The sequence below is a fragment of the Rhipicephalus microplus genome, chromosome 2 (genome assembly GCF_043290135.1).
Source record: "Rhipicephalus microplus isolate Deutch F79 chromosome 2, USDA_Rmic, whole genome shotgun sequence".
In the NCBI taxonomy this organism is placed as follows: Eukaryota; Metazoa; Arthropoda; class Arachnida; order Ixodida; family Ixodidae; genus Rhipicephalus; species Rhipicephalus microplus.
Window position 1 is genome coordinate 254,888,573 of NC_134701.1, and position 13,369 is coordinate 254,901,941.

General features: G+C 43.1%; 1 protein-coding gene across 1 annotated transcript in view; it reads left to right on the forward strand.

Annotated features, from left to right (window-relative positions):
* Positions 1–13,369, forward strand: part of LOC119169268 (cell adhesion molecule Dscam1-like) — a 269,223-nt gene that overhangs the window by 179,562 nt on the left and 76,292 nt on the right. The window contains exon 6 of the mRNA XM_075880053.1: positions 10,546–10,721. Within this exon, the coding sequence (XP_075736168.1) occupies positions 10,546–10,721 (176 nt within the window). The remainder of the gene's footprint in view (positions 1–10,545; positions 10,722–13,369) is intronic.

Here is a 13,369-nt window from a genome sequence, read left to right on the forward strand (position 1 = left end):
TTAGAACTTGAATGAACTTGCAGATAACCTAGAAGCGGGATTATAGGTATCTGCATGATTCTCTAAAGAGATCACTGAAGTAAAAAAAAAAACTGCCGGAATTTTTTTCGCCCCTTCGCGATGCTTCATGTGCAGTGAACTATGAAGCTGTCATTTCAGACAGTGTTCTTTTTTTATTATGTTGTGTCAAACTTAAAGGGGCATAAGTAACAATCGCGAAAAAATATAGATTGCGAAAAAATAGTTTTTTTTGGTGTTATTTAAAAAAACTTTCCTTCCGCGATCGTCAACCAATTTGAAGGTCTACGAGCTGAGATTGGACAGGACGCACCTGTCTATGTTTTTACATCATTTTATTCTGAGATAATGAAAAAAAAACTTTTCCATTCACACAAAGTAAGCCAGAAGCCACTGCTCAGATTTAGAAACGAGAAGTAAAGAGGAACAAAAAGGCTTCGTGCTCTGAAAAGAATCAGTGAAGCATGCGCGCACGATTGCTATATTCTTCGTACTATCGATTTCGCTGCCTTCAAAGCCCACTCGAAGGTTCGCTTCATTGCTATAGCGAAATTTCATTCTTTATAATGTTAAAAGAATACAACAAAGAGACTGTAGACCAAACGTAAATTTGGCTTTTATAAGATTCGGTGATATGAGACGTTTCAACAGGCTGGAAGGGTTTCATAGAGAGCCATGGTGAGAGGAGAAAAATAAAGCTACCTTTAAAAAGGGAAACTAATTTAAGTATGTCCGGGCATAAAACTTCTCTTGGAACTTCATCCAACAGACAGTAATTTTTTTTATATTTAATGAAAAAAAGTGAACTCGAGCAATAAAATAGACGTGAAAACTATATTAAAGCAATATCATTCACTGCTTTCCGGACTCGTGCAGTACTGTACGCATAAATCTATCAGTGCAGGGCTTCTTTTCAAGCCATATTTTGAAGCTACCGTTGATGAATATTGCCTTGTTTTTTATACACACTCGAATGCTCGAAGTTGTCTGAAGTTGCTGTGTAATGACAACTGTTTCTTTCAATAACGTTTTCAGAATCCTCATGCTGATCGATTTCGCGTCTATTATCTGAGCATAATATCACTTGTTTATGTTCTGAATGCCCTTGAGAGATACAATGCTAGCCACAGTTACAATAAAAAAAAAACTTCCTATCACCCAATAAACTGTAGTTCTACCTCTAATGTGTGCATTCATGCTATTCTTGGCAACTTTTATTCTGAACGAGGAGCGTAGTTTGCCTGGGGTATTATTTCTCTTCTCAATTTTTTACTCATACACGTCGAAGTCTACGTATTTTTTTTTATTCCTCATCACATTTCTTCTTTTTTTTCCTCTAATCTTTGTTTCCTCCGTTTCTTACCTACACCAGAAAGAGTGAGCAGGCATTGTGCCCCTCCAGGTGGCAGTTGCCAGCTTGCTCTCTCCCTCTTTTCTCTGTGCACTTGTGTGCCTATGTATGTAACTTTGTGCATCAAAGATATTTAGGTATCGTGCTGTTGGATTGAATAAAATCAGGCTTTGTCAGGTAACGCCTAAGCTACTAAACGACGACTTCTTGTCTGGCTGCCTTCCTTTTCACTCAAGGCATTTCTTCACACACCTTGCGCAACAAGAACGGTGCATTATCTTCATGGTGGGTACTGAAAGCACAGCAATGCCTGTACGTTAACTACAACTTGTACTTCAAATATGATAATCAGTATCCAATCTTCTTTTTCTGAACTCTGCAGGGAATTTCAGTTGAAATTTTTTCTGTGCTATAGGTGTTTAAAGAGAGTGTTCTTAAATCAGTGTTTGCGTCTTGCGTTCATGCTTGAACTAAGCCATGCATTGTAGAATATCCCAAATCTTATCACCCTGTTCGTTTTAGCCTTACCTACAATGTGGAACAGGTTGAGCCTCAGTTGGAACAAATTTATTTTAAGGTTGTTGTTTTTTGTGACACAGGGACAAACAAGGTTTTTGCGCCCGTCTCCGCGTTTCTGTTCTTTGTCTCTGTATGCCTCACGCGAAAACCGTTAAGAAGAATGTAAAATACACTTCCTATTGATGTAAAAGTGCTAAGATACAGACGTGTTGATGAAGCATTGTTGAAACTATTTTCGTGAGAGTGAGAAAGAAAATAGGGAGAAAGGTGGGGAGGTTAAGCAGGGCTGAGCCCCGGAGGCTACCCAGCACTAGGGAAGGGGAGAAGGGTAAAAAAAAAAAGGTACAGAGAAAGAGAAAAAAAGTCAATGTTACAAGTGCCTCGCATTTGTCATTCTATCTGGTGGAATCTGAGATTTCAGGCAATTATCTTGTGATTTTATTACGACGTCGCAAGATTACGGCAAATAGAATGGAGATTTGTCTACTCGAAAGACATTTTCTATTTTCTAGCGCTGCTCTTTCACTTCATTATGAACGCAAACCAACTCGCCAACCTATCCTATTCTACACTACTTTTCGGTGATTGTCTGCCATATTGTCCGCCGTGATGGATCAGTGGCTACGGGGCTCGGCTACTGAAGTTCGATCACTGTCTCGTAGTCAGATTTCCATGAGGGCAAAATGGTAGAGGTCCGCCTACCGGCCAATGTAAGAGTAAAGAAAAAAATTTCTGGAACCCTTCATTGTCCCGTTCCTTATAATCATGTAGTTTTGTGACGTAAAACGCGAGATATTATTATTATTATTATTATTATTATTATTATTATTATTATTATTATTATTATTATTATTATTATTATTATTATTATTATTATTATTATTATTATTATTATTATTATGTGCCACATCAGTAGTATATGACACTCCCCGACATGCCTGCCAACGCACCTACAGGAATGCACACTCACGCAATGAATAGCATTAAAAAGCACATTGTTCTCGCTCCTCTACAGTAATGGTCTCTACGAAAAAAAAAATCCCAGATTGTTCATTTTGGGTGCCCTCCCATTTATATAGCATTCTTCTCGTTGTAATATTAATCAACCTACAAAACGCGCTCTAAAATTGCGCCGCTTAAATGCCACCATTATCTTCTTCGCTGTTCCGCAGCTCGTTGAGACAAAGAAGTTCGTGCATGCGTGGGAAGTGAAGTCAAGGAATCAAAGAAGAAAAAAAAAAATACCGCAAAGGTAGTTAGGCAACTGAGCTTCTTCTATGGCGTTGCTGCTGGGCTATATGGAAACGCACATGCCACCGGCCTAACGATGCGAGGTAATTCCTCGCCGGCCGAGTTCGATTAATTATTCTCTATTCCACGAGAACCGAGACGGGGGTTTTCTAACGATGTCGTCTTTTCCGGTGTTTTGCTCTTTCTTCCTCCATTCTTTTGTTGTTTTCTGTTTTTTAGACCGACCACGTAATAGGAAACACGCGGTAAAAAAGAATGTATTCAAGAGAATCTACTCTAAACGAAACAACGATTGGGGGAAAAAATGAGAACTCTGTGCCATAGCGGTGAAAAAAAATATGTAGACAGAGATATATATGTGCTGAAGTAAGAAAAGAAGCAAACTATAGAAAAAAAATGGAGAAAGATGAAATCTCGGAGCGCGGCCACACGCGCACCGTGGAAAGTTGGTCCGACTGCGTGATTTATGGAGAAGCATGCAGAAAAGGGCTGGCCCTCTTCTCGCCGGCGAGTGGACGTGTGAGGAATATCTATATTGGACGCCGTAGGGTGGGGAGGCCACACCGCCATTCCCCGGCACGGCCCGAACCGAGAACATATCGGGTTAGAAAAGAAAGAAAATGAGAGAAGGGGTAGGGTTAAGGCAAAAAATTGGGGATGCCAGGAGTCACAAGGACTGGGGTGGAGTGCATGCAAAAAGGGGGCCGAGGGCACGGCCGAGAGCGAGAATCTGGCCCTCCAGGTTTGGCCAGTTTCAATTTATCACCGGCCACCACCACAGTGGTGTCGACGGCCACGGACGTCCCTGGGGTTATGCCTCGGGGCCCTCTGCATCACCTCCTCCTTCGGAGTCCGGCTTTCCAATTTCCTTTCAATCGCAGTGCGCGAGGAGGCGCGGCTACGACCGCGACCACCACGACGTCGAGAGGTCATTTTTGGCGCCGGCGTGCTCGCTGACCACTTCAAAGGGCGAGAAAACCTTTGTGACGTTGTCGTTTGTTACGGCACCTTCATAGAAATTGATTGTGGCAATCACGTCGTTTTTTTTTACTTCAGACGTTTTAACTCGTAGCCACCTATTCTTTCTTTTTTTACTCCCATTTTTTCTTTCATCGCAGCTTTGCTTGTCGTTAGAGGCTGCTCGCTTAAATTCGAATCGGAAGCGATTCCGGGAAGCGGCGAACAGCAGGATATGGTTCTTGATGGGACAAAGGAGCTTTCTCTTATCCTCCGTCTGGCCCCGCCGCGGTGGTCTAGTGGCTATGGTACTCGGCTGCTGACCCGCAGGGCGCGGGTTCGTATCCCGGCTGCGGCGGCTGCATTTCCGATGGAGGCGGAAATGTTGTAGGCCCGTGTGCTCAGATTTGGGTGCACGTTAAAGAACCCCAGGTGGTCTAAATTTCCGGAGCCCTCCACTACGGCGTCTCTCATAATCATATAGTGGTTTTGGGACGTTAAACCCCACATATCAATCAATCATTATCCTCCGTCTGCATCAGAAGAAAGCAATTTCTTTTGTAAAGCTATAGGGTAAACCACCCTCAATTGTGACACCGGATAGCGCGATTTTCATCATCGATGTTTGAAACTAGCGCTATACATGAATTTCGTTTGTCTACGTATATTTCTTTGTAGCTAGGTGGATACTCTCCCGAATTACCTATAGACTGCTACCTAAACAATGATGACAAGGCTTTCGAAGATGATGTACTCGCTATCCTTAGACGCTCTTCCCGACAAACAACTACGAACGGCCGTGCGAGGTTTTGATTGTCGTCGTATTCGCAACATTCATCTAAGAAGCGTGGTTCTAGTTCTCCTCGCAGCTTCTTTGTGCTTTGTAGACGAAGGTTGTCTTACACAGACTATTGTTTTCGTACAAACGTAAACACGACTTGCATTTGTATGTTGGCAACGCACGTAACAATCGGGGACAGAGCTGGCGAAGGCCTCCTTCGTAAAGTTCTGTTTGACCTACTATCAGTGGTTGGTTCGTTTCACTGATAGTGCAGCCCCTGTATACTGTAGCTATTTTATACGACAAATTTTAGCGTATGATCGTTTTTAATAAGAACTTCTGCTACCGATATCTTAACACAGATGGCGCTGTTTTACATTTGTTTGGTCTCGCATCGAAACTAAAGGAAAAAAGTTTAAACCAAAACAGAAAAGTTCTCTGTACGGGCACGTAATCCCTCTAGAAATTAAGCTTTCATTTGCTTTATTAAAATAACAACGCTCAAAACGTAGTTTTTCCGTAATTCTAGTGTTAGCGTACGCGTCACTAGTTCTGAGCGAAAAATCATCTTGTGCGTGACAGAAAGATTGAAAAAAAAAACTGAAATAGATGACATCACAAAACTTTCTGGTTTGAGTGGACATCAAACCCAGGTCGTTTGCGTCGCAAGTGGGTATTATATCGCAAAGCAACACGTCTACTTATGAATATAGCGAAAAAATAACTTGGGCTTGGAAATGCAATGAAAGTAACTTTCATTATTCATACACACATGGGTCCTGTATTCATAATAGAACATGAACTATTGCTGTTATAATATGTGGTGCAAGCGTACAATGCAATCGGGCGTCATAACATGTGATTATCATAATGACTTCAGTATTCAAAGCCTGTCACCCGCTACACAAGGCAGACATGTTTAAGAGAATTTTATTTCCGGAGATATCTTACATAGCTTATGTGTACACAGAAAAATGGACAATGGTGATCAATGCGTATGTACTATGCAAGCTGTTATATACAGCGAAAAGAACGGATTTGCGTATGCAGTGATGTATCATGCAAAAATAGTACAACAAAGACAGGATATTCATGACCATCGAGATGATTAAACTTAAATAAATAGTTAGGCTATATGAACAAACAAGGGGGGGGGGGGTCATTCACAGTGTAGGGTGATGTTTTTGCATTCACCAGTGAGGACAGTTTGCTCTCGTGCTCAAGAACAATATTGCACAAAAAGGATATGTTTCTAAAAAAGAAAAGGAAATACACACAGCAAAGGCGTGGCTACTGCACCCGTTCCCCTTATGCTGCGTAGTGGGTGCATAGCAAGTTCTATAAGATCTCATGCACTGAGTCTTTTAAGTACACACTAAGCACAGGCTACGGCTTTTGTGTTCTGCTCCTAATGGCAAAGCTTAAGCATCTTGCCCTTTTTTTTTCATTTGAGAAGTCGAACTAAACGCCTTTCACACCCCTTTTAACATTTGCGCTGAATTTGATCCATCAGTAAACGTTTGGAAGCTTTCATGGCGTGATTACTCACGTTTATATGTCCTTCATATTTCAAATAGCAGTTCCAGCCATTCTTAAGTAATTTCTGCGTGTAAGAAAGACAGCTCAGAAAAAATAATCTCGTCGAGACGACTTACCACGCAGTAGTTCTGCATAAGTGCAAATCGTTATAGGCTTCAACAAGGATCTGTACTGACTATCATTAATTCTTCTTTAAATATGTCGCGACGCACGAAGTACGTCGACATGCTTCGCGGAAGGAGCTGTCAAAACTGTTGTCTCATATCAACGTCATCTCGTAAGATACACAGTCATTCAAGCACGCCAGAAGTACGTTTGACGGTTTCGACGTTCACTGCTTCCATGAAGTCGTGATCGCCGAGTGCTCGTCATGCACCCGGTATTTTGGTTTAATTCCACACGAGTCTTGTTGTCTTTCGCAGAACGCGATAAGGGAATATCGTTAAATAATCGTTCGCTTGCAGGCCCCTGGCTAATAGACGACAGTAAAGAAAAAAACTTTCTTTTTACGAATCTTGTAAGTAAGGCATGTAATAGGAGAGATGATCTTTCAGAGCATATTAGAGCCCAAAAGGCATAAGGGAGCAGGATCACATAAATAAGAATTTAATTTTAATACGTTCTGGTATCTGTATCAGTGTGTAAGACTATTATCGTTTCTTTTTTTTTGCTTTCTCATCAAACGTTATTTTGCGCGCTTATATCTTATACTTGTATTCTAAGAATTTTCGCTTTAAACCGGCAATATCTCTGAAGAGCTGACAGCGCATTTAATAATGAATGATTGAGAGCTTCATTAAACCATGCGCAGGTTCAGTACTCGCGACGAATAAGCTTATGCGTATCAAGCAAAAATGTTACAGATACACTCCATACCTGTCATGTGCCACTCATGTTCTTTATTAAGAGAGACTACAAAATTGAGATTTTCAGGTTTTTCTTTATTGATACAGTGCCTATTAGCTTTTTTTTTGCATGTGGGTAACGCCCAAACGGAAGAAGGTATATTGGGTGATTTGGAAGGTCTTCAAGAGGGCGGTTGGCATTCCTGTCGACACGAGCACCAATACGTTCTTTGAGATGGGCCTGTGCAGCACCATGGGCGAACTGATGGAGGCACGCAACATTGCACAGCACGAGCGATTGTACAAGTCCAAGACGGGCAGGAGCATCCTCGAGTGTTTAGGCATAACATACCACACACAATGCGGAGAGAAGACAATTGATGGTTGCCATCATGGTTCGCGACCGTCTCATCATCCCACCGCTGCCCGAAAACATGTACCTGACGCACCACGTCGGGCTCCATAACAAAAGAGCGATGGGCTTTGCAAATAGTGTATGGCAACAGCTACGAGGCGGTGTACGTAGAGGCCGCGCGATACCCAGAGGGAAGGCTTGCTCACGTGATCGCAGTTTTGAATCACACGGGCAAATGCATCGCGAGCGCCTCGGTGCGTACGGAAGACACAGAGGTGTCTGAAGAGCCAGCAATTGCTCTTGCACTGGTCGTGGCACCGGAAGGTGCGGTTGTCATCATCGACTCCCAAGGTGCCATCCGTGGCTTCGTCTTTGCGCGTGGTCGCATCTCGTGGTAGGCGGCCTGGATACTTCAATCGAGTTATGACAGCAAGGATGGCGGCGAGCTTCGAGGAGCGATGGCCTCGACATCGACGTCATCGCATTTAAAAACTGTGAGAGTGTTCTTCCTGTGGACCCCGGCACAGACAACCGTCCCGCTCGAAGGCGAGCAGGCAGCTCACACCGCGGCTCAAGGTCTCACACACCGAACTGGGGCCGATTTGGTGGGCGCCTCCGCCTCCGAGAGCGGGGTGATGACACCATCATTAACACAACAGCAGCAACCGGAATAGTCGTGGGGTGATCATCCGACCATAATCAAAGACATTATACAGACTATACAGACGCAAATACCCACCACTACACAAAACGTTGAACAAAAGACAGGCTGTAAATTTCACGCTATTGCAAACAAATACGTACCCTAGCCCGATGATCCTACGCCTGTGTTATCCAAGCCCGATGGAGGCGTGTGAAGTGTGTTAGTATAGGGCCAGACTGCGGCACATGCTTTAGGGGTGTGCCGGAAAAGTTCATGTCGCTACCGCCGCTCACTTCGCTACACATGTTAGGCAGGGACAAGCTTTGAGGCGGATTGTGGCTGCTGCCACCACGCGAGGGCAAAGGCCAGCCGCCGCATCGTCAGCATCGTAGCCGCTGGGAGATGGCACTCTCCAGCGATGAGCAAGCAGACCAGCTCTGGGCCGCCCAGCAAGCCGACAAGCCAAGGACTTCAAGCGGTCACCTGAGGCACCCCCATCTTCACCGACGGAGGGTGGGAAGGGACAAGGAGGGGGTAATTCTTTCTTCCGACCGTGTCGCCTAACTGCGGGACTTAAAATAAAGTTAATTCAATCATTCATTTGTGTGCAGTGTACTTTTTGAAATAAGATATTTATTAAACTTATGGTTTATATCTCTCGCTTACAAAGAAGATTAACTGAAAACATGTCCTGGGAATAGTTTTTGTTATGCAATAGCAAAGTGACATAGAATTCTCTTTTAACTCAAGACGGGGAAACGTACGCAAGTAACAATGCTGTCAGGCATGTTGTGCTATGCCGCCAGATATGACACGCACCGAAAATAGCCGAAGGAACACAAAATAAGTGTTTTTTTTAAATATTTTTGGTTCCTGTCATAAGTGGCAGCTCATCGCAACAAGAACACCTGCTAGCCCCCGATGCAGCTTTCGTAGATTGTCACAGGATCGGTACGACTTTTCCTTCGCTATTTTGGTATAAACTGGCAAGAAATATTGAGCTCCAGTATTTCTTTGGTGGTATTGTGTTCCCAGATAACGGTTGGTGTGCTCAAGGAATTGTAGAGCAAGAAGTTAATTGATCATTGTTTTCTATTTTTGCTCATCTGTCTAAGCGAGAGCAAATATTGAACGCGTAATTACAGTTCGGGAATCCTGCAACATTCCCGGTTCTGATAACTTCAAGTCTCCACCTTTTTCCGAGCATCTTTATTGGTTTGATAAGCACGAAAAAAAAGGATCCTGTTTTCAATCAACTTGCCCAAAAACACAAAAAATCATTCCGTTGGGCCCACATCATTATTGCTAAGTGTGTGGAATCCGGCTTTTCTTCATGTTTATTTTCATTGCACACAGAACTTTCGCTTATTTTCGAGTACCGGGCACACGAGTGTGAATTTAGATTTGATACCTGTTCGAAAATAGCTCGCGTACAGCGCAGGCTAAGACGAAAGGTAATAAATAACAACAAAGATGAGTGCTCTATCCTAGCTGTCATTTCAATTGGAAAAAATATGTGCACTTGATTATGTATGCAGGATAGTGAACGCCCCAAATCATAACACGAGAACCAACACCATTGTGCAACATCATCAAACAGTATTTAAGCGAATGTAGCTGTCATACTAACACGATTGAGAGCACACGTGGGATTTCAAGAACTCCGATTCTTTGTATGTTAGTGCAAATGACGACTTGATGAGCTGCCATTCTTGATTGTTGTTGCTTCAGTAATGATTCTCGTAGTATCACTGGGATGCCTTGTCAATTTAATTGATATGAAGTCATTTTTTGCAGTCTCGTTTTAGTATGAGTGATAAATGTGCTTAGAATAGAAGACCGATTTACCCATACTGAAACATTGCTTCAAAAAGAAGCGCCGTTGATTGTCAGTGAACATGGGAGTTGTTTTCTCATCAGTATGTAAGAAGAGGGGGGGGGGGGGGAGGTCCTCCTGGCGTCACAGGTTATAGCCACAACAACTTCGGTGCGTGAATTGGTGTGTTTCTTGGACACATTGCGCAAAGTGATGGCCGTGGGAGTGTCCAGGGCTCGTTCATTGTCTAAAAAAATTCGTCGAGTAAAGTTTTCTTCTCTCTTATCTCGTTCATTCGCGGTGTCATACGTTCACAAGCTTACGCAAAAAAAAAACCTAACCACCAACAATTTTTAGCTTGTGCAATGACTTCAGATCTAGTGTTCTGAGTGCACAGGAACTAGGATTTGAAAGTTTAAGTTTCTACAAGCAAAAAATAAATAAATAAATGTTCCTACGATCTTTTTCAGGTGGTACAGAGAGCTCGGCGGGCGGCTTCTGGACCTAACCCGAGACCTCAGGACAACGCAGACTGATGGGTCCCTCATGCTGTCAGCGCCACTTGTCAGAGACAGCGGCAAGTATTTCTGCGTCGTTAATAACAGCGTCGGCGAGGAACAAGTGCGTACTACGCTTTCCGTTACCGGTGAGTTCAGTTTCTTCTTCGCCCCTTGGTTCAGAAGTTCAGTATTCTCATTAGAATAGCTCGCCATGCCTTTGCATGTAGCTTCGTGCTGTTCGGAAGAATCCGCTGTGTGGCTAGTGGGTGAATTTCTTAGTATGAAGTATATTCAGTGCGAAGAAGCGATGATAAATAAACGAGTATTTCCTCAGTGCCAGTTTACAGAATGTCTTCTATTTCACTTAGTTTTTTTATGCTGGAAATATAAAGCATGTAATCAGGTCACGTGCTGTTTACACTGTGAGCTGGTGAAATTATAAATGGTGGGACCAAATTAATGATGCGAGAACAATTGGTGGCCTACGTTTCTTGCTAGACTGAAAGGTTCTTCTCTGGCTTCAGTAGAGCATCTGCGCCTTTTGCCGCTAATTCCAGAAAATAGAGTAATAACGTCGACGAAGACGGGATGTCAGAACACCTAAATACATTTTCAGCAATAAAATACGTTTTTCAAACACTTAAACGCCGTCTGCGTTTCGTGAATATAAAATCAGGAAACTTTGTACGTTTTGCGGAATTCGCTGACGACCGCAATTTGCTAAAAGCGCCGAGACAGCGATAATGAATATGGAAGCTGACGCACGTGAAGACAAATGCACCTGTTCTGTCACCCTAAATAAGGGTTGGCACGTTTATCCAATAACCAGTTTTATTGCATTAGCAATAGGACCACTAGCTCAGAAAAAAATTCACAGATAAGATCAGGAGCCGACGTCATGCGCGCAACTACGGATGTTGGCTGATCTGAAAGGTTGTAAAGGACATGGAGGTAAGATAATGGGGACAACACGCTCGTGAAGTTTGCATCCAAACGAATAATAAGATTTTTTTTTACGGCAGGATCATAAATCGGGGTTTATAGTGCCACAACCCATCGATCTAAACACTACGCCAAATCAGCAATCCTCATAGGGCAAATTATAGCATCTTTTAAAATCACACGCTAGTAGGCCGAGAGTTCTTACAACGTGATGCCGGTACGAGCCAACAGGAATAGGTTCATTATTCTTCTGGAAAAGATAGCTTTACTTATACATTTGTCAGGTTCACATGCTTTCGCATAACTATCAAGCACTGAACTTTTACGTATCAGGGTTTGCTGAAGCCGGTGTAGTTGGCTTATTTATAAAAATAAAACATCCCATTAAAAAAAAATTCCGCATATTTCACGTACCTAGGAATCGACATGATGCGTAGCATGCGGAAATAAGGTAACCGCGTTGCATTTTTTCTAATTGAGCGACACGTCGTAAAATCACGCCAAATATATGTACGAATGTTGCACGTAGAGACATATGTTGGAGAGTTGCAGATGTTCATATGACCAGTTGTTTGCACTTGCACAACGATGCCAACTGTAACACGCGTATTAGCTACAGCAGAAGCTGATACGAAGCGCTGATGCTCGCGAAGGTGCTGGCCCTGGACACTGGTACATGAATCAACTTCAGCGAATGGCAACTATCCACACAATTGAAATTGACCCGACGTAACGGCTATATCAAAGGAGTGCATATGTAACATTTATAAAATTGGTGGGCAGCGCTGCAACCACTGTTGACGTTTCACGAAGATTAGCGTACATTTGAAAAGTAATTCCGAGGCCTGGTGTAGCTCTGAGGTAAAATGCTTCATTGCCACGCAGAATGCTTGGGTTCGATTCTAGCTGGGATCCTGACATTTATTCTTTGCATTCGTCGGGTCCACGCTACCGACGTCAGGTATTTCTTAACGCTTGCGCGTTGAAATTGCCCATGTGTGTTGTCGTTGTGCCTGGGTCGATACTAAGTGTCAATGACCTGTGGCACATACCCACATGTCAGCGGCACATATCCAGCCCTGGGTATGTGCCACTGTCTGGCGGGAAGTGCTTGACGACGTACGCGACGAGATTGTAACACTATTCGTGTCTTGACCAGCACGTCACATTCGTCTAAGGATCTTACCCTCGCATGCTAATTTTGGTTCACGCCACGTTAAGGGAGTGACCACGAGAGCATCCAAACGTAAACGGATAGATAGATAGATAGATAGATAGATAGATAGATAGATAGATAGATAGATAGATAGATAGATAGATAGATAGATAGATAGATAGATAGATAGGTAGATAGATAGATAGATAGATAGATAGATAGATAGATAAGTCGCCGAAGTTCACCAAGAAATGTTTCGCGTTTAATAGCAAGGCATAACTAATAAAAGAAATAGTATGCTGTGTTTAGCCTGTAAACATAATGCTATAAGCACGTATTATCGCACGCCTAAACGACGATATGATTACGAGGAACGCCGTAGTGAAGGGCTCTGGAAGTTTCAAACATGCAAAGTTCTCTAATGTGCACTGGCATTGCAAAGTACGTGGTCCTCGTATTATTTAGCCCCCATCACAATGTGACCATTCACTCCGGGATCAGACCCGTGACAGTTTGGTGAGCAGCGGAGCACTATAACCACTGTTCCAGAAAGGCGAACTATGAGGAGACATATTGTTTATTGTGAAGACATCCATGTTTGACACAAGCCAACACGATCACGCTACAGGCATGCCGGTGATTTTAGAAGAAAAAGACGAGAGTGGCTACCGCGTTTCGGTAGGATACTACTCCTAC